At 39.3% G+C, this 21,465-nt stretch overlaps 1 protein-coding gene across 4 annotated transcripts in view; it reads left to right on the forward strand.

The window, feature by feature from the left end:
• PLEKHG7 (pleckstrin homology and RhoGEF domain containing G7) overlaps positions 1–21,443 on the forward strand; it is a 69,238-nt gene extending 47,795 nt beyond the window's left edge. For 2 of the 4 annotated variants that reach the window (XM_051846537.2, XM_070052695.1), the window contains exons 14-17: positions 12,429–12,508; positions 13,778–13,931; positions 17,707–17,804; positions 18,794–19,035. In XM_051846537.2, the coding sequence (XP_051702497.2) occupies positions 12,429–12,508; positions 13,778–13,931; positions 17,707–17,804; positions 18,794–18,901 (440 nt within the window). In that variant the 3' untranslated portion in view covers positions 18,902–19,035. Of the gene's footprint in view, positions 1–12,428; positions 12,509–13,777; positions 13,932–17,706; positions 17,805–18,793 lie in introns of all 4 variants that reach the window. The other 2 variants (XM_070052696.1, XM_051846536.2) reach the window with 2 other exon arrangements.
• Positions 21,444–21,465: the final 22 nt, after the last annotated feature.

Consider the following 21,465-nt stretch of genomic DNA (forward strand, 5'->3'; position numbering starts at 1 on the left):
CAGCGCAGGAAACAGCAGAGAACAGACCAAAGCAGAGAGACAAGTTGATGAAACAGGAAGTTCAGAGATAAAGAAGGGTGAGGTGAAAGGTCCTGAGCCTGTGTTACTCAACTATTTTAACCTGTAGTCCATCCACTGCCACTTCCATTTGGAAATATAACAATTTTAACTTTTATTTGCCATTTCAAAATAATCATGATAAGACGAAGTCAAAGCATTGAAGCAAGAAAGCTCTGGGTTCAGACGTGGCCATGATGAGAAGCCACATGGAAGCTGGCTGAAAGCAACCCTAAGCCATCTCCCAGTAAAAAGTCATTCCAGGGGGGAGCCAAGATGGCGGAATAGTGAGGGCGCGCACCAATAGTCCGGGAAAATTTAGTTTAATAAAAGGGGAGTTACGGTAGCCTCAGAAAAAAGAACCAGGAAAATATTGCAGACAAAACTCTTCTGGATCCAGTGGGCGTGAATCGGAGGACCTACTGGGAGAACAAGGTCGCCCACCGCGCGCGAAAGCCGAACCGCAGGACCGAGCCACGGGACTGAGCCGCGGAAGCCGAGCAGCGGGACTGAGCTGCGCAAGCTGCAGGGTCTGCCCGCAAGTGCTCGAAGGGGAGTGCAACAGCGGGGAGACTTGGGAAGTCCAGGGCTCCGAGTCCACACATCGGCGCTGGAAGGGGAGCAGACCTGCGTGGAGAGCGTGGGAGCCCACAGTTCGGGACATCAGCGGCAGACTCAACACACCAGCGCTGGAACGCGAGGTGAGCCGAACCTCAATAACCCGAGACACCGGCAGGCAAGCGGAGAGAGGAGACTAGAGGGAACGACCCCCGGGGCGGGGGGGACTTCACCAAGCTAACTGGAAGAGAGAGAGGGGGAAAAAAAAAGGTGACTGGTATGGACACGGGTTTCTCTCTCTCCGCTCACCTCTCAAGGGCGAGCAAGACAAAGAGCAGGCGCCATCTTGGACATACGTCATAAGCAGAGCGACCTCAGGTCTGCACCGGCCCTGAGCCTAGCAGAAAAACCTGACTCTGGGTGGGGCGAATTAACAGGAGATTAGGACTTAGTAAATTTATGGTGCTACTGAACTGAGACTGTGAAAAAAGAGACGGTGGGGGAGAGAACTCACGGAATTCACGTGAGCACTCTCCAGAGACGCTACAATTCCGTAACTTTGGCAACCCAGTGGGAGACTGAAGGAGAATTTGAGCCCACTCTAAGGGCCGAACAGATTCCCTGTGTGGTCCTTGGGAAAGAGCTTCTGATCTCTGGCTCCTGTGGGTATATCATTCGCCTGCTAACTACCTCCAACTTTGTTCAGCTGTGCAGAATAACTTCCCTGTTGAATCAAAAAAAAAAGAGAGAGAGAGAGAGAGAGAGAGAGGTTTACCACACCTAACCTGGGAGTGTCACCTTAGGCACACCAAACAGAGCTCTCAGGCCACACCCATCTCAAGCCCTAAGGCTCCCTCAAAAACAGATAGTCCACTTAATCTAGAGTCGTAGTATAACAAGAAAAAGCACCACAGTGAAGAAACCAAATATCTCCAATATGACAAATAACAAACGCAAAAACCAAGGTAATAAAAACAAGGAAGTCACCATGAAGCCCTCAAATGAAAAAGACACCCCAATTCAAGATTATGAGGATGATGACATAGAAGAAATGCAAGAAGCAGATCTCAAAAAATTGATAAGAACATTAAGAAGTTCTCAAAAACAAATTCTTGAACTACAGAAATCCTTAATGGACAAGATAGAAAATCTCTCTCGTGAAAATGAAATATTAAGGAGGAATCAAAATGAAACGAAACAACTAGTACAACAGGAAACTGGGATAGTGACTGAAGTGAAGAATTCAATAGATCAAATGAAAAACACAATAGAGAGCCTTACAAACAGAATGGGAGAAGCAGAAGAGAGAATATCGGACTTAGAAGACAGAGAACAGGAAAGGATACAGTCAGACCAAAGAAAAGAAGAGGAAATTAGGAATCTAAAACATATTGTCGGGAATCTTCAGGATACTATTAAAAAACCCAACATTCGGGTTCTAGGAGTTCCTGAAGGCATGGAGAAGGAGAAAGGATTAGAAGGCCTTTTTAGTGAGATATTAGCAGAAAATTTCCCAGGTTTGGAGAAGGACAGAGAAATCCTAGTACAGGAAGCTCACAGAACCCCTAATAAACACGACCAAAAGAGACCCTCACCACGGCACGTTGTAATTAAACTCTCCACAGTGAAACATAAAGAAAAGATCCTAAAATGTGCAAGAGAGAAACGTCAGATTACTCTCAGAGGATCTCCAATCAGACTCACAGCTGACTTCTCATCAGAAACTCTACAAGCTAGGAGGGAATGGCAAGATATAGCCCAGGTACTAAGAGAGAACAACTGCCAGCCCAGAATATTATATCCTGCCAAGCTCTCATTTGTGAATGAAGGTGAAATAAAGACTTTTCATAACAAACAGAAATTGAAAGAATTTGTTGCCACTCGTCCAGCCCTGCAAAAGATGCTTAAAGATGTGTTACACACAGAAACAAAGAAACACGGTCATCAATATGAAAGAAGGTAAAGGAAGGAAACCAAGGAAGGAAAGCTCACAGCTAAAGATCACAGGGAATTCAAAGCATATATTAGAACTTATCTTTGGCAAATGGCAGGGCAAAGTTACCACTTATCATTAGTCACATTGAACGTGAATGGCCTGAACTGTCCAGTTAAAAGACACCGTTTGGCTGATTGGGTTAAAAAACAAAACCCATCTATTTGCTGCTTACAAGAAACACATCTTTCCAACAAAGATCCATACAGACTGAAAGTGAAAGGCTGAAAAAAGATATACCATGCCAACAGAAATGAAAAAAGAGCAGGCGTAGCCATCTTAATATCAGACAACATAAACTTTACCACAAAAACCATTAAGAGAGACAAAGAGGGACACTACATAATGATTAAGGGATCAATTCAACAGGAAGATATAACAATTATCAATGTATATGCACCTAACTACAGGGCACCGGTTTATCTAAAAGATTTGTTAACGGACTTAAAGGGAGACTTAGACCCCAATACAATAGTACTGGGGGACTTCAATACTCCACTCTCAGAAATAGACAGATCAATAGGACAGAAGATCAACAAGGATACAGTAGATTTAAACGACACTATAGCCCAAATGGATCTAACAGATATATACAGAACTTTCAATCCTACAGCTAAAGATTATACATTCTTCTCAGCAGTACATGGAACCTTCTCTAGGATTGACCACATACTAGGCCATAAAGCAAGTCTCAGCAAATTCAAAAGAATTAGAATCATACCATGCAGCTTCTCAGACCATAAAGGAATGAAGTTGGAAATGAACAACTCAGGAATCCCTAGAGCATACGCAAACACATGGAGATTGAACAACATGCTCCTGAATGAACAATGGGTCATAGAAGAAATCAAAAGAGAAATCAAAAACTTTCTGGAAGTAAATGAGGATAACAGCACAACATACCAAAACTTATGGGACGCAGCAAAAGCAGTGTTAAGAGGAAAGTTTATATCAATAGGTGCCTACATCAAGAAATTGGAAAGGCACCAAATAGATGAGCTTTCTATTCACCTCAAGGATCTAGAAAACCTACAGCAAACCAGACCCAAATCTAGTAGGAGAAGAGAAATAATTAAAATCAGAGAAGAAATCAACAGGATTGAATCAAGAAAAACATTACAAAAAATCAGCCAAACGAGGAGCTGGTTTTTTGAAAAAATAAACAAAATTGACACCCCATTGGCCCAACTAACTAAAAAAAGAAGAGAAAAGACCCAAATCAATAAAATCAGAGATGAAAAAGGAAATGTAACAACAGACACCACAGAAATAAAAAGAATCATCAGAAATTACTACAAGGACTTGTATGCCAGCAAACAGGGAAACCTATCAGAAATGGATAGATTCCTGGACACATGCAACCTACCTAAATTGAACCAGGAAGACATCGAAAACCTAAACAGACCCATAACTGAGACAGAAATTGAAACAGTAATAAAGGCCCTCCCAACAAAGAAAAGCCCAGGACCAGATGGATTCACTGCTGAATTCTACCAGACATTTAAAGAAGAACTAACTCCAATTCTTCTCAAACTATTCAGAACAATTGAAGAAGAGGGAATCCTCCCAAAGTCTTTCTATGAAGCCAGCATCACCTTAATTCCTAAGCCGGGAAAAGATGCAGCACTGAAAGAGAATTACAGACCAATATCCCTGATGAACATAGATGCAAAAATCCTCAATAAAATTCTCGCCAATAGAATGCAACAACACATCAGAAAGATCATCCACCCAGACCAAGTGGGATTTATCCCTGGTATGCAGGGATGGTTTAATGTGCGCAAGACAATCAATGTGATACACCACATTAACAGACTGCAGAAGAAAAACCATATGATTCTCTCAATAGATGCCGAGAAAGCATTTGATAAAATACAACACCCTTTCATGATGAAAACTCTAAGCAAACTGGGTTTGGAAGGAACATTCCTCAATACAATCAAAGCAATCTATGAAAAACCCACAGCCAACATCCTATTGAATGGGGAAAAGTTGGAAGCATTTCCACTGAGATCTGGGACCAGACAGGGATGTCCACTCTCACCACTGCTATTCAATATAGTTCTGGAGGTTCTAGCCAGAGCTATTAGGCAAGAAAAAGAAATTAAAGGGATACAAATTGGGAAGGAAGAACTCAAACTATCCCTCTTTGCAGATGACATGATTCTTTATTTAGGGGACCCAAAGAACTCTACTAAGAGACTATTGGAACTCATAGAAGAGTTTGGCAAAGTAGCAGGGTATAAAATCAATGCACAAAAATCAACAGCCTTTGTATACACAGACAATGCCATGGCTGAGGAAGAAATTCTAAGATCAATCCCATTCACAATAGCTACAAAAACAATCAAATACCTTGGAATAAACTTAACCAAGGACGTTAAAGATCTCTACGATGAAAATTACAAAACCTTAAAGAAAGAAATAGAAGAGGATACAAAGAAATGGAAAAATCTTCCATGCTCATGGATTGGAAGAATCAATATCATCAAAATGTCCATTCTCCCAAAAGCAATTTATAGATTCAATGCAATACCAATCAAGATACCGAAGACCTTCTTCTCAGATCTGGAAAAATTGGTGCTGAAATTTATATGGAGGCACAAGAGACCTCGAATAGCTAAAGCAATCTTGTACAACAAAAACAAAGCCGGAGGCATCACAATACCAGATTTCAGGACATACTACAGGGCAGTTGTAATCAAAACAGCATGGTACTGGTACAGAAACAGAAGGATAGACCAATGGAACAGAATTGAAATACCAGAAATCAACCCAAACATCTACAGCCAACTTATATTTGATCAAGGATCTAAAACTAATTCCTTGAGCAAGGACAGTCTATTCAATAAATGGTGCTGGGAAAATTGGATTTCCACGTGCAGAATCATGAAGCAAGACCCCTACCTTACACCTTACACAAAAATCCACTCAACATGGATTAAAGACCTAAATCTACGACCTGACACCATCAAGTTACTAGAGAACATTGGAGAAACCCTTCAAGATATTGGCACAGGCAAAGAGTTTCTGGAAAAGACCCGGGAGGCACAGGCAGTCAAAGCCAAAATTAACTATTGGGATTGCATCAAATTGAGAAGTTTCTGTACTGCAAAAGAAACAGTCAGGAGAGTGAAGAGACAACCGACAGAATGGGAAAAAATATTTGCAAACTATGCAACAGATAAAGGGTTAATAACCAGAATCTACAAAGAGATCAAGAAACTCCACAAAAACAAAACCAACAACCCAATTAAGAGATGGGCCAAGGACCTCAATAGACATTTTTCAAAAGAGGAAATCCAAATGGCCAACAGGCACATGAAAAAATGTTCAAGGTCATTAGCAATCAGAGAAATGCAAATCAAAACCACAATGAGGTTCCACCTCACCCCGGTTAGAATGGCTCACATTCAGAAATCTACCAACAACAGATGCTGGCGAGGATGTGGGGAAAAAGGGACACTAACCCACTGTTGGTGGGAATGCAAACTGGTCAAGCCACTATGGAAATCAGTCTGGAGATTTCTCAGAAACCTGAAGATAACCCTACCGTTTGACCCAGCCATCCCACTCCTTGGAATTTACCCAAAGGAATTTAAATTGGCAAACAAAAAAGCGGCCTGCAGCCTAATGTTTATTGCAGCTCAATTCACAATAGCTAAGACCTGGAACCAACCTAAATGCCCATCAACGGTAGACTGGATAAAGAAATTATGGGATATGTACTCTTTAGAATACTATACTGCAGTAAGAAACAACGAAATCCAGTCATTTGCAACAAAATGGAGGAATCTGGAACACATCATGCTGAGTGAAATAAGCCAGTCCCAAAGGGACAAATACCATATGTTCTCCCTGATCGGTGACAACTGACTGAACACCAAAAAGGAAACTTGTTGAAGTGAAAGGGACACTATGGGAAACGGTGACTTGATCAGCATAGCCCTGACTGTTAATGAACAACTTAATACATTATCCCTCTTAGTAGTTTTTTTGTCTGTTCTACTTAATATGACTGATTTAATTCTGTAATTAATACACAGTTATTCTTAAGTGTTGAAATTTAACTGAAATGTGATCCCTGTTAAACATAAGAGTAGGAAGAAGAGAGGGAAGAGATATATAATTTGGGACATGCTCAAGCTGACTTGCCCCAAATGGTAGAGTTAGAAACATACCAGGGGACTCCAATTTAATCCCATCAAGGTGGCATGTACCAATGCCATCTCACTAGTCCAAGTGATCAATTTCAGTTCGCAATTGATCATAATGAAAGGACTAAGAGTCAAAGGGAGCACATAAGCAAGTCTAGTACCTGCTAACACTAACCGATAGAATAAATAAAGGGGAGAGTGATCCAACATGGGAAGTGAGATACTCAGCAGACTCATAGAATGGCAGATGCCCTAAATAGCACTCTGGCCTCAGAATCAGCCCTAAAGGCATTCAGATCTGGCTGAAAAGCCCATGAGAGTATTTCAGGCATGGAAAGCCAAGACACTCTGGCAAAAGATCTCTGTGAGTGAGATCTCAGTGAAAAGAACAGGTCTTCAAAGAAGGAGGTACCTTTCTCTGAAGGGAGGAGAGAACCTCCACTTTGACTATGACCTTGTCTAAACAAGATAAGAGTCGGAGAACTCAAGGGGCTTCCATAGCCTTGGAAACTCATGACTGGAGCATAGGGAGATTACTGATGCCATAGACAGGAGTGTCAATTGGTAAAGTCAACAACAGGAGTCACTGTGCACTTACTCCTCATGTAGGATCTCTGTCATTAATGTGCTGTGCATTGAGATTTAATGCTATAACAAGTACTCAAATAATATATTTCACTTTGTGTTTCTATGGGGGTGCAAACTGTTGAAATCTTTACTTAATGCATACTAAACTGATCCTCTGTAAAAAAAAAAAAAAAAAAAAAAAAAAAAGAATAGAAACTATCAACTCCCAACTTGACTCTCACTGGGATTAAACATGACAATAGGTCTGATCTGATTTCATCATCATTAAAAAAAATCATCTATTATTTTTCACTTTATGTTTCTGTGTGGGAGCAAACTGTTGAAATCCTTACTTAATGTATACTAAGCTGATCTTCTGTATATTAAGATAATCGAAAATGAATCTTGATGTGAATGGAAGGGGAGAGGGAGTGGGAAAGGGGAGGGTTGTGGGTGGGAGGGACGGTATGGGGGGGAAGCCATAGTAATCCATTATTCGTACTTTGGAAACGTATATTCATTAAATAAAAGTTAAAAAAAAAAAAAAAAAAAAAAAAGTCATTCCAGATGTGCATCCACAGGTCACCTGGGCTCAAGGTGCTTGTCACGGACGCACAGGTGGGAGGGAGACTAGCCAAAGGAGTCTTCACAAATACACATTACCAAAACCAGCACTTGCTTAATGGCATAAGCCGTAGTGGTCAAATTCCATCAGTGAAGACACATATAGAGTGTACTATTCAATCAAGTTTAAAATCAGTGTGTTAGAATTACACACAGAGATTTAACAGGAGCAGGGGTAATAATGTTAGAAAAAATAGGATATCATTTTGAGTGGAAAAGCAATGAATCAACTGTAGATTTGGGAAAATTGGTTTATTTCCCTTAATCTCCTCTGTAAATGCTAATACTGATGATGGTGACAATAACAACAAAGGAAATGTGACACTTATATTGTTTCCAAATGTCTTCTAGTCTGAAAAACTGGATTGTAACCAACTAGGTGTCTTTTATCATTCCCAAAAAGTGTAAGTTTCCATAACTTCTGGAGCGTAATCATACTTCCCATTGGAATTCAGTCTTATACACCTTTCACAAATGTATTGCCCCCTACAGATTGATATCTCTTAATAGAAAAATGAGTGAAGCGCAGAAAAATGCTGTGACCCAACAGCTGCAATACCTAAAGACACATTCACGCTGCTGCAGAAGTGAAATAAGTCAGTTATGCTGCTCCATTCTCTGCTAGTGCAGGGGAAACCTCACATGCAGACATCATGAGAAAAAATAAAGCCCAAATCAAGATAGAACTACAAAACTTTGTAAGTCTCAGAGCAGGTGGTGTAGCACTTACTTAATCATACTATCAGACCCACCATATTCATTACTTTAGCAGAATAGAATCAATTGGTCAAAGATTTTCACTAGGATATAATAGCCTCAAAGGACACAGATAATAAACATGAAGTCTGACTCCAGGCTTACAGTGTTCCTTTTTTTTTTTTTTTTACAGGCAGAGTGGACAGTGAGAGAGAGAGAGACAGAGAGAAAGGTCTTCTTTTTTGCCGCTGGTTCACCCTCCAATGGCCGCCATGGCTGGCGCATCCCGCTGATCCGAAGCCAGGAGCTATGTGCTTATCCTGGTCTCCCATGCAGGTGCAGGGCCCAAGCACTTGGGCCATCCTCCACTGCACTCCCGGGCCACAGCAGAGAGCTGGCCTGGAAGAGGGGCAACCGGGACAGAATCCGGTGCCCCGACCGGGACTAGAACCTGGTGTGCCAGCACCGCAGGCGGAGGGTTAGCCTAGTGAGCCGCGGCGCCAGCCACAATGTTCCCTCTTTGCCAGCCTCTTTTGAATTACCATATTTTCTCTGTAGCACTACCAGTGTATTAGTTAGTTATACCTTAGAGGAGCCTCTTCTGAAGGAAGGAGGTTTATTTCAGGTCTGGTGTCTGATCTAGGAGATGCATGGCAGCATGCAAGCAGACAGAGGAGCACATGGTGAGCCAGGAAGCAGAGGGAGAACAGTTGGGATGAACTCTGCTTAAATAACCAATCCTCTCTTGAGAGCTACCTTCCTAGGGAAAGCCCCAATGCCCTAAAGACCTCCACTGGAACCTGCTAGAGGCCACAATTAGATCAAATCTCTAACACTAATCCATTAAGCATGAGCATAAGACTTTGGAGACCACACTCCAACACTTGAGCCTTTGGGGAACTTGCAAACTGTTGTCCAAACCATAGCAATCAGTTCTGAATTAATCTTACTTTAAGTATTGTTTACATGTTTATTATATGTCTGCTTCCAGTAGAATTAAAACTCCTAGAAGGCAGAAATGCGGTCTTAATCATTGATGCATATTGGGTATTCAATACTCATGCTTGTTGACTGCTTAGTAGAACACATTTATTGAGGAGCTCAATAAATGGTGGCTAAAATAATAATCGCTTCTTACAATAAAGTCTAGGACATAAAATGTCGTGGTGCCTGTTAGAATAAAACACTTGAAATTGGGAGGAGAAAACAAAACTATTTCAGTTTGACAATGATCATCAAGCTATTTCATACCTGAGTGGCAGAGGATGGGGGAAAACAAAATTAGCAGGTCTTGAAGGTCGCTATGGACTGCATTGTGTCCTCCCACATTCATATATTCAAGTCTTAACTCAACTGGGATTATATTTGCAGTAAGGAAAGAAAAAACAGGATGGACCCCTGATCCAGCTGGAGTTGGTTCTCATAAAGGAGACACATGAAGACAAGACATATTGAGAAGGTGGCTGTCTACAAGGCAGAAAGCAACCCCTCCCCAGGACACCCATCAGCTTGCACCTAGACCTGCAACTTCCCAGCCTCCACAACTGTGAAAAGGACATATCTATTGTTTTACCACCTAGTCCATGGTATTGTTATGGCAGCCCAAGTGGACAAAAATAAAGGTCCAGAGTATCCAAATGTCCCATTTCTAGCCATATGTATTAGTTAAGTTATAAGTTCAACCAGTAGAGACAGACACAAATAACATAGTTTCTTTCTCTCTCATGCTAAATCTTGAACTCTATGACAGCTCCATGAAGTTATTAGAGACCCAGGTTGCTTCTGTGTTACTACTATCCCTTTGGTACTGACTTCCTGTGTGTGGTCCAAGATGATGCACCAGTATGTCAGCATTCTGCCCAGTGAAAAAGAGAAGAGGGTGAGAGAGTTCAGCCCTGCCTTATAAGGATGATTCAGAAGTTGCATACTTCCCATTCATCTACCCATCCAGACATCAAGAAGGAGGATGAGGGAGAGGGGGAAATATTGGCTTTTATCTCCTTGCCAGAGTTTAGTTCTTTGGTCAGATTGAGCTGCAATGGAAGCCAGGGGACACCGTATTTATTTGCTGTAGATGTGTCCCCACTAAAACTGAGGAATTTTATTACTACAGAACAAGAGAATGGTTTTGGGAGGACAACCAGCAGTTTTTGCCATCACTCAATTTATGAAGAGGAAGGCTTCTAAAACTGATGGAATACAGTTTGTTAAAAATATTCAACTGCTCAAATTGAATCAAATATCTGATTTCTCTTCTGTGCAAATATAGAAAAATCTTCCCTCTAAAGAAGAAGAGATAGAAATAAATCCTAAATATTTTGTCTATTTAATCTTCGCCACTTAGCTTCTAAGAGTAAAAGTGTAAGGTGTCCGGCTTGTAACAAATCTTTCCAGGCAGACGAATCAATTAATTCACAGGCTTTTATTGGGATTCTGCTCCCGGGCAAGGTTCACCGGTCCCAAAAGAGCAATAGAGGGAGGTGTGGGGGGAAGTCACGCATCAGAGGTTGGGAGGGCTCCTTTTATAGATACAGGGCATGGGGGTTAAAGGTTGAGGCAGGTCTGATCCTCATTGGTGGATCTTTAGGGACCTGCGGGGACCTTGACAAGGACTTTTCTTCCCTGGAAGTGCGGGTAGGGACTCTCCATTCCTGGAAGTATAGGTCTTCTCTCCTTGTGGATCCCAAAGCTACTAAAAGCATACAAAAAAGAACTTCTATGATACTATAAATAAATAAAATGCTAAAGAATTTTTATGAGTTTTCTCATATTTACACACTTGCTACATCCCCCTCTAAACAGATTGCCGTTTCCTCTGAAATCACTTAAATTTAACTGTTGCTTTTTCTAATTTTTCAGAAATAATGTAAAATTAAGGCATAAAACACCTATCTGATGTTTGATTTCTCTTCTACCACTCTTATCTTTACAGAAAAGTAGAAAAGCCAATCTGCTTAACTATCAAAAGTGATTTCAGAATTGTTTGCAAAACTTTGGGGAGAATAAAAAACATGTGACATAGTAGTGTTAACAGCAGCCTTAGTCAACTGGAACTGCTAAAACAAATTATCATAGATGAGGTGGCTCAAACAACAGAAATTTTTCTCACAGGCCAGAGGCAGAAGGTGCCAGGTCAAGGTGCTGCTGAGTTCCTGGTAAGGGCTCTTTTCCTGGCTTGCTGTGTCCTCAATGGCAGAAGGGAGACTTCTCTAGTGTCTCCTCTTTTGAGGACACAGATCCTATGGGTCAAGGCTCTTCGTTTATGACTTCATTTTACCTTAATTACTTTCTTACTCCAAATGCAGCCACACAACACTTCATATGTCTAAGCTCTCAAAGTTAGGGCTTCGATAGTTAATGCAATTCAGTACACAGCAATAACAAAATGCCTCATGTCTGCTAATGTGTGCCTCTGGCAGTGACCACCCAGACGAGTCAAGAAGCAAAAATCCGGCCAGTTCAATTGTTGATGGGAGGTCTCCTGGGCTTAATTAAAACGGTTACAAATATCACCCAAGTTGTCTTAGATCCACATGAAATGTAACACAAATCCAATGTCATTAAAGTTGGGAGCTTGAAGTTACATTAAGACTCTTTCTTAGGAAGAAATCCATCCAAGATCAGCACAAGCAGTTTTCTGATCCCCATGTCTGGACCTCCCTCAGCTGTGCTACCTGCTCCGGTTTACGGTTTACTTCCTGCGGGATTCTTTCGTTTCAAAAACAAAGCTGCCATTTCACTGCTTCAAGTTCCCCTTTTACCTTCTCTTTCCGCAGAAAGCACGAGACTCCTGGATGTTTATCTCTTTCTCTTTGATGATTTCCTCTTAGTTACGAAAACCAAGCGCAACAAAAAGGTAAAATGGTACTACAAGTATTCATAAGTCTCTGAGTGTTTTAAGATATTTCTGGGTAAGTTGTGTTAAAAATATTCTTATACATCAAATTGGAGCTCACCCTTTAAAAAAATGGAAGCATTTTAAAATATTGGCTTTTTAGTCCTATTGCTCTCAACTTAAAACAAAGACAGAAACAAGTTACATTTCTGAAGGATGTCAAGGATGAGATGCATATTTTTAGAATAACTGAGGCTGCACTTTCAAGGTATGCCTGACTTCCCTAAGCAAAGGAAACCCAAACAACTCTGTCAATATTGGTATTAGGAAGGGAGGCTCCTCTAAGACTTGCAGACACCTGCCCTTACACTGTAGTGCTGTAAGCCTTGAGAGATATCTAATGTTTTATTCTACATGTTTCTTTACCCAATAATTAGCCTTACCCAGATTATGAGATCACAAAACAAAATATCTCATATCTTTTAATAAGCTAGTTGAGTTAAATAATTCAAAATTCTTAAGCAATAAAATAGACACCCATTAGTCAGTCTATGAATAGGTGATCAGTGGCTGGGGAGGAAATGGGTGTCGGAGAATATTGAGTCAGTTTTAGAATCTCTATGGTCTCCTATTTTAAGCCACTCAAATTAACATGTCTGAATAAGTCAAGTTCAAATAATGGTACACATCAGAGCACATGAATTAGTGGCAGCCCATATTGATTATATCATAAAGCAATATTCCTGATTTCATGCTTCATAGCTTGACTCATAGCTTGATTCCAAAATAAGGAATGTTATCAGTTTACATTCTTCTTTGCTATTTTGTGTATATCTTGCAGATCACAATCTTTCATTATTTGAAAAAAACATCAGCATCTTATATGTATAAAACAGTTACAGTTATCTACAAATCCAGTGGCATGCAATCCATTTAGTAGAGTTTAGTATTAGAATCAAAAGCATAGAGTTAGCCAAAATAAGTTTTCCTTTTCTCGTTCATCTAACTCTGTGCTAGAGATTAAGATACAGGGAATAAAGATCTTCCAACTGATGTGAGGGTAATTAAAATGCTTTCCAAATAAAAACAAAAACCATTATTTGTAATGGTCATTAAATTAGAGATCAGAATTCTTTGTTTTAAATTATGGGGAGATGCTTTTCAAGATCCAGAGAGAATAGTAAGATAGAATTCAAGTGTCTAAGAATCTGTTTACTTAACGATACACTTTAGGTATATGCACAAATATTTATTACCTATTTTTTGCTTTAATTTCCTGTTTAATTTCAGAAACTTGGAGGCTTGGATACTGGTTTAATGTGTCCTTCACTTACTCCTGAATTGCAAACAGTTATAAAAGAGGGTGGCTCGTGTACAGTACTTGATCAGCCCATTCCACTAGACAGATTGGTGGTCAAAAGTATTGATCCACTCCACATGTCAGGTAGGTATCTATTTTCATCCTTCAACTCCTTTGTTTGCCATCACTGAGTTTTATATTGATCTTTTATGGTAGCAGGACATGACTCCAATTTAAGTCTTCATAAAAGAAAATACTGTGTTCCTATGTGTCTATATATCATTCACTCTACAAATGAGTCATGGTGTCCAATGCTTGGGTGACTCAGTTCTGCTACTTACTAGCCCCGCAGCCTCAGGCAAGGCCCTTAAGTTTTCTAAGCTTCAGGTTCTTCTTGGTAAAATACAGATAGTAATATCTATTTCAGTGGGTTTTTGTGAGAATTCAATGAAATAATGTGTTAAATAACTTAAAACAATTATTATTATAGTTTCATTATTAGTACTTTTGCTATTGTTAAGGCACTAGAAATCACAACATGCTATGAAAACATACTTTATCACAATCACTCTACAAAACATGCACATATATATATATATATATACACACTCACATACATATGCATACATCAGAAATAGTCATCATTTTTAATCTTTTATTCAAGTATTTCTGGAGTATCTCCTGAGAGCCAGGTACTCAGCAGACCCTGATGATCCAAAGATGAATGAGAAACAGCACTTGCTGTAGGGGAGCTCAGGGAATAATGAAAGATCAGTAAATTCTCTGTCAGGAAAACCCTGGGCCTCTGAGGGACTTACAGGCCGTGTCAGCTCTTCAGGGTAAGTGAGTGGTTAGAGTGTTCAGGAGGAAGCAGATGGTCCCTCTGTATAGAAGCTCCTAGACCAGCTGAGGCCAGGCAGGAGCTTCCCAAGGCAGGAACAACAAAGGAGGAGGCAATCACTATTTCCCTCAATTCCCAACCAAGCATCTAGATGCAGAGCTTCAGTAACAAATCTAGGAGGGAGCTGTACATAGTACAAGAACCTTAAATCATGAATGAATGACTGTACAGGTGAGTCATCCTAGCAAGCATATAGTCTTTACAGAACTAAGTGACATATTTATGTGCTTTACTATATTAGCTTGTGAGTGGATGCAACCTGTCTCCTCAAGAGCACAACACAAAAAGCCAACATCAAGATTTACTCAAAGGTGACACGGACAGGCCTAAAGGCCTCTTGTATTTAATTTGGCTGACATGAATCCTAATTTCTGTAGGCCACAGTCTGAATATGCCGGAGAGTTTCCGAGCAAGTCTAGAAGTGGATATGTCTGGGTTACGAGACATTTGCTGTGGGAGTGCACCCACATCCAGTGGGAGCCTCCTCCAGGTTCAAGGGCTGGCAGAGGAGAGTAGATACGGCAGAGCTTTAGACAGGAGGTCCAAAAGTCACTTCCCCTTTGTGATTTCTTTATTCCATTTACTTTTTCATGAGAAAAAAAGATCATAGTAAAGGCAAAGATCATGCTAGGAATTTATTGTCTCTCTAGGGCGAAATTCTGGTATGATCTATGGACTTGTATGGAGGGCACACACTAGCCCCCAGGAGGAGCGGTGGGAGCAGTTCGGTTGAGAGCTCAGTACCCTGGAGAGTACATCATTTTTCTCTATTCCCCCTTTTTAAAATAAATAAATAAATAAATGAAATGATACCCTTTACAAAATATGTATTTCCACTTCTTGTTTTCTGATGGAAACTGCCATGCTTTGTTCTCTTCTCTGTGTATTTTTCTCATTCCTCTGGTCTCTTACTTGACTGCTCACATACAGTCCATGAGCCACCATAGCTGTTGAGTGGAAAACAGTAAATGGAGACCAAAGAAAGAGACTGAGCATTGGAGTGACACAGTACCAATATCAAATGCCAGCTAGATCTTTGACAAGCTATGTGAATTTGGAAAAATCAATCTGTTTCCCAATTAGCTGACCTATCTTAAACGGTTGCTATGTGGTTTAAGTGACACAAAATGGAGAGGGAAAAAAAAAACAGCATGGTGCCTAGTGCATAGTGAATGTTTAAAAATAGGAGTTAATTATTATAGTAGATGTCAGGGGAATAAAGAACTGTGCCTACCCATAGAATATCTTCTTCTTGCATTTTACAAGGCAGCCTTACCAAGTCTTTTTGCTGGTAAAGTCCTTTTTAACCTATTACAAACCAAATGGATGAGGGAGACCTTGAATAACTGAGAACTACAGTTCCACTTTCTGAGGAGAATAGATTTAAAACCAGCCAAGAACAATAACCTTGCTACAGAGAATTTATAAGGAGAAAAATCAGGAAGTAAAACAAACACAGCCAGATCTATTTTCCAGAAAGCCATTTTAATAGGTGTAAGTTCTTTCATCCCAAGGATGCCGGGAAGAATTTCATGACCTGGCCTTAACAGACATTATTCATTGTGGTAGAATTTAGGAATTATGAGATTTAGAATGTTACGACTATAATCTGTGATGCTGGAATAGTTCTTGCAGTTAAGAAGATAAAAGCCTGGCATTTATTCTGACTCTAAAAGGAAGCCTGACCTCCTCAGATAAGTCTGAGTTAAACTCACAAACTTCATCAGTTTAGATGCATCAGCTTAATGATCAGCCAATAATGAAAGTCTCTTGCTCCCTAGCATCTCCCTGAAGTACTTGATAGAACCGGGAGACAGCCCTGGTGGATTTTTACTTGTTTCTAAACATCACTCAACTGTAGAAAGATGGCATGCCCTGCAGAATTTCATTCCCTGTATTGTATTAATAATTCAAGGAAGAGATTTTCATTTTAAGAGTCCTTGCTATATTGGAAAGAAAAAGGACCCTGTTCTCCCAGCATCTCCTGTAATTTCTCTAAGACCAGCTAGGAAGTGACAGAACAGACTGTTTCTTTGGCCAACACAGAAACCAGGCCAATGTGCCTTTTTGCTTTGTTTTGCATTTCACATAAATTGGTGGATGTTCCATTTTATTTGTCAGATATTTTGACTTCTCTTGGTCTGCTGAAAAGCATTCAGGTGGTTTGTATTTTTGCCATATCTTTGTTTCTTTCTTTTTTTTTTTAAGATTTATTTACTTATTTGAAAGTCAGAATTATACAGAGAGAGGAGAGGCAGAGAGAGAGGTCTTCCATTTGATGGACACTCCACAGTTGGCCGCAACGGCCAGAGCTGTGCCAATCCGAAGCCAGGAGCCAGGAGCTTCTTGCGGGTCTCCCATGTGGGTGCAGGGGCCCAAGGACATGGGCCATCTTCCACTGCTTTCCCAGGCCATTGCAGAGAGCTGGATGGGTAGTGGAAAAGCCGGGACTCGAACCGGCGCCGATATGGGATGCCAGCGCTTCAGGCCAGGGCATTAACCTGCTGAGCCACAGTGCTGGCCCCTCTTTATGTTTCTAGACCTTGTTTTCATGTTGCTTCACTTTAAACACAAAAATATACGATTAAAAAGGGAATGGTGAGAGACAAAAAAGAAAACTGTTTTCCATGTTTTTACTATCTGTATTCTCTCTCAAACACACACACACTCACACACACACATGCACACACACACACGACCTACTAAGCCTATTTTCCTTCACACAGGCCATAATTACCTTTCATCTTATCCCAGAAGTCATTAGCTAAGGAAGGAAGAGTTTTCATGTAAAAGTGGAAACCGTTTTGGACATAGCAATTAAGCCTTGGCTTTGGAATCAGATTTTTTTTTTTTTTTTTTTTGGTAAGCTATTTAAACCTCCCACCTTCGAAACACCAAAACACAAAACAAATCTTGGGTTCTTCTATTAAGAAACTGTTTGAAAAAAAAAAAAAAAAAGAAACTGTTTGAATTTCATATTAAATGATTTTTTTTTGTCTTTGTCATGTCTTTTTTTAGTCTTTGGGCTGAGAAATGCTTTTCTTATACAACATGAAAACAGATACCGACAGTGTATTGCAGCATTCTTATTACAAGCCCAAACGGAAAACATCAAAGTATGTATTTTTATTTTATAGGTCTTGGGTTCTTCAGTTTACATAAGGACAAAATTTCACCCCCAAGCCTCTTCAGTAATGGTGAACTGGAGTCCTGTGTATTTCCCTTACCTGCTATGGGAAGGGCAGAAGCTGGGAGGTGGGGAGGGAGACGTCTGGTCCAGATCGTGCTCCGAAACCTCAGAGTTGACAATGTCCTCACACTGGTGATGTTCATATAGCCCGTCGTGCTCTCCTGCCACAGGAGCTCGAGGGCTGCCTCTGAGTTCTGCAATTCTGGAGGAAATGGGGGAGAACTGCTTTGGATTGCACAATTAACTTTTAAGAGGCTCCAATCAATTTCCGAAGTGCAAATTACGTGCTATCAGCTTATGTGAGGGCCTGTGCCATAATGTGTCCCTCCAAGCCTGCTTTTCAAAGTTCAGAAATAGGCCATTGTTTTGACAGTTACAGAGGTAACAGAGCAGCTCCTTAACAGGTTTCTCTATCTTAGAAGTATCTATGTTTTGTCTTTCCCTGGTAGGCTTTCATCATAGCAACAACATGGCAAGACAATAAATCAGGATTGCATTCCTCTTCAGAACTCAGTTTCCAGGGTCACCTTCCTCTGAGCCTGTCTTTCAAATTATTGTACTGGTTCAGAACTTCTGTTTCCACCCAAAGTGGAAATTCAAGAAATTCAACTTTCCAATTGTTTATGTTCTTAGTGCTCATTTTGCTAATTAGAAATCACTGATTATCATGGTTTCGTGATTACTCCTGTTTTTTCAACTTGTATCCCATACTCATGTAATCCATTTGCTCTTTCCTGTATCATTAGAGGTACTCATATTAGACGTAAGCAAGAAAATGGGAAACATATTGAAATGTTTCATTAGTCTTAAATTTTAGAGAGCAATTCAGTAAATATAATGGAAAATATTAATCCAAATGTGGGAAATTATTTCATATTCTAACTCCTTTATATGTATTTTTCTTTTTTTCAATAGAAAACGTGGATGGCACAAATAACAGCAGCAATCTCTTCCTTTACCAAGAGTCAGGAAACCAAGAAAATATCTCCGTACACGCTGCCTTCAGAATCCTCTGAAATTTAAGGAATGAAACAAGTGACACACCTTTTTAGAGAGTAGGGCTTAAGTTATTCTTTCATTCAAGCTTCTGTTAACACTCACCTAGTGATGAACTAGAAGGAAATATGCATTTTAAAGGAGTTGCAGAATTTGAGAATTTGAGCAAAGAAAGTCCTCAGTATAGAGGAATAATGACTGCAACAAATTTGAACTTTGAGGAATTTCTTGACAAATATCTATAGTCAGCCCTCCATATTCATGGGTTCTGCATCCATGAATTCAACAAACCCTGGATGGAAAAATAATAAATTGCATCTGTACTGAATGTGTACAGTCTACAGCCATACCACCCTGAACGTGCCCAATCTCATCTGAACATGTACAGACCGTTTTCCTTGTTATATTTCCTAAACAACACAGTAAAACAACCATTTACATAGCATTCACATTGTATTAGGTATAATAAAAGTCATCTAGAGAGGATTTAAAGTATCCTAAGGATGTACATAGGCTATATACAAACCCTAATCCTCTCTTACTTTCTCAAATTCCATACACTACAATTTCAGTATCCAGTGAGTTCTGGAAACAAACTGCCTATATATATTGAAGGATGACTGCACTGATAAGCAGACCTCCTTCTAATATTTCAGTTAGGGTTGTATGAGTTACAAGTGAAGAATGGTGCTAAATCAATTTGTAAAGGGTCATTGGTCATATAAATGAGCATCTAAAGGAAAGTAAAGTCTATTACTTGTGTCCAGTATGAATTCTAGCATCCTACTTTGTGTGTATCTGAAAAAATAATGAAACCAATTTTCCTACATGGCTTGTCAATCAGTCTTACTGCTTTATAGTCCTACCTCAAATGCAACGGTAATTCTTTTGATAAAATGTTTGATTGTTCTATTAATATACTACACAATAAATAAGGTCTCCATTTTAACAGCAGTTTTTAAATTCCCACTCTCCAACAGTTGACTTATCTCAGGTATACTTTATAATGCTATAACTTGTAAGTAGAAATCTCCAAGGACTAAATCTATTTTATTTAAGAAAAAAAAAAAAAACAAATACTTGTTCCACGCTCATCAGTTAATACTTTTACTGGAATATTTTCAAAGAAATAGTAAGATATCTTTCTGTTAACTTCAGTTTTCAAAGACTGATGGTGTTTGTCATAATAATACTTTCTGGTTTTGAGTGTGTATGTGCATATGTGTGTGTGTGTGTGCGCGCACACTATAATCACTTAATTTTATTTGGCAGGAATTAAAACTTCATTAGTATTTTCATCAAGAGAGACAGCTTGATGTATTGTATCATCATGGCAGGAGGTGTTATTTTAACTGCATTTAAAGAACTATTTCTTACGGTCAGGTGTTTAATCAATGGAAGTCTACACACTTCAGTTTCAGGCATGGTACCTTTGGCAATGGTACCTTTGGAAGTAATAAATTTAATCATAATTGGCTGTAAGACAACTGACACCTAAGACAATTGAAACCTAACTGATTTCTTAAAGCTAAAGAAGAGGATAGAAAGAGTGACATTTAGGGAAGTTACTTGGACAGTTAATTTCTTGAGGAAGACATGAAGTTCATGTGAAAACAAAGTAGTAGACACAAGTGCAGCACAAAGACTGTGTGGGGCAAGACATTACCAGAATGGAGAATCATAATTTCTATTCAGTAATGTCAGGTATTAGGAGTAAGAGAAAATAAAAGGAAAATTTGGAAAACTGTAACTATTGCTAATAGATTACAGTAAATGAAGTAGGGTAGCCAAAGGGAGAAAGGACTGTAAGCAATAATGTTCAGTGGAAGACAGTATAGATTTATGAAAAAAAAGATTTACAAAGAAATTTCTGGTTAAAATAAGTATTTTTAGAAAAAAATTAGGTCTCTTGTAGGGACTTTTAGCTACAAACAAACCTAGGAGGAGAGCAATAGACTGGAACTATGTGATCCCTCCAACTTCTTTAGTCCAAGTCTAGTAACCACATAATTATGTAATTTTAAAGAACTAATTTTCTCCATTTGAATCTTCTTAAAGGGAGAGAGTTACTAAATTAACATAAAGGATGAAGAGCAGCTCAAGACTTCTATAAACTGAAACTCTACAAACCTCAAAATAACAGACCTAATATACAATATATTACATGCTCAAAAGCATGCATATTAGATCTTCTAGGGAAAGCACATTAGAATGAAAGTAGGGGAGGGGCATTCTGGAATCTAGATTTCCCCTGGAAAAAAAAAGGTACATTGAGCCTTCAAAAAAAAAAAAAAAAAACAAATATCTTTAAATACTCACCTGGATATTAAGCTTGGATACACAATGAAATGAGGCATAATTTTTTGATATTTCTTTTGAGTTTTCTTAATCTCCATAAAATTAAATGGTATGTAAAGGGAATCACTCAGACAAAATGACATTAGTAAATTTTTTCATGATAAGTAACTTAATTATTATTCTAAGTTGAATAACATCAAAATGTAACTACTGTCTATATACAAGTGCAAAGTCCTAACACTAAGTAAATAAACTCATGCAAAATGGTTAATATCTTGCTCTCTTTTTTCAAA

Source organism: Oryctolagus cuniculus, chromosome 11 (genome assembly GCF_964237555.1).
Source record: "Oryctolagus cuniculus chromosome 11, mOryCun1.1, whole genome shotgun sequence".
Classification (NCBI taxonomy): Eukaryota; Metazoa; Chordata; class Mammalia; order Lagomorpha; family Leporidae; genus Oryctolagus; species Oryctolagus cuniculus.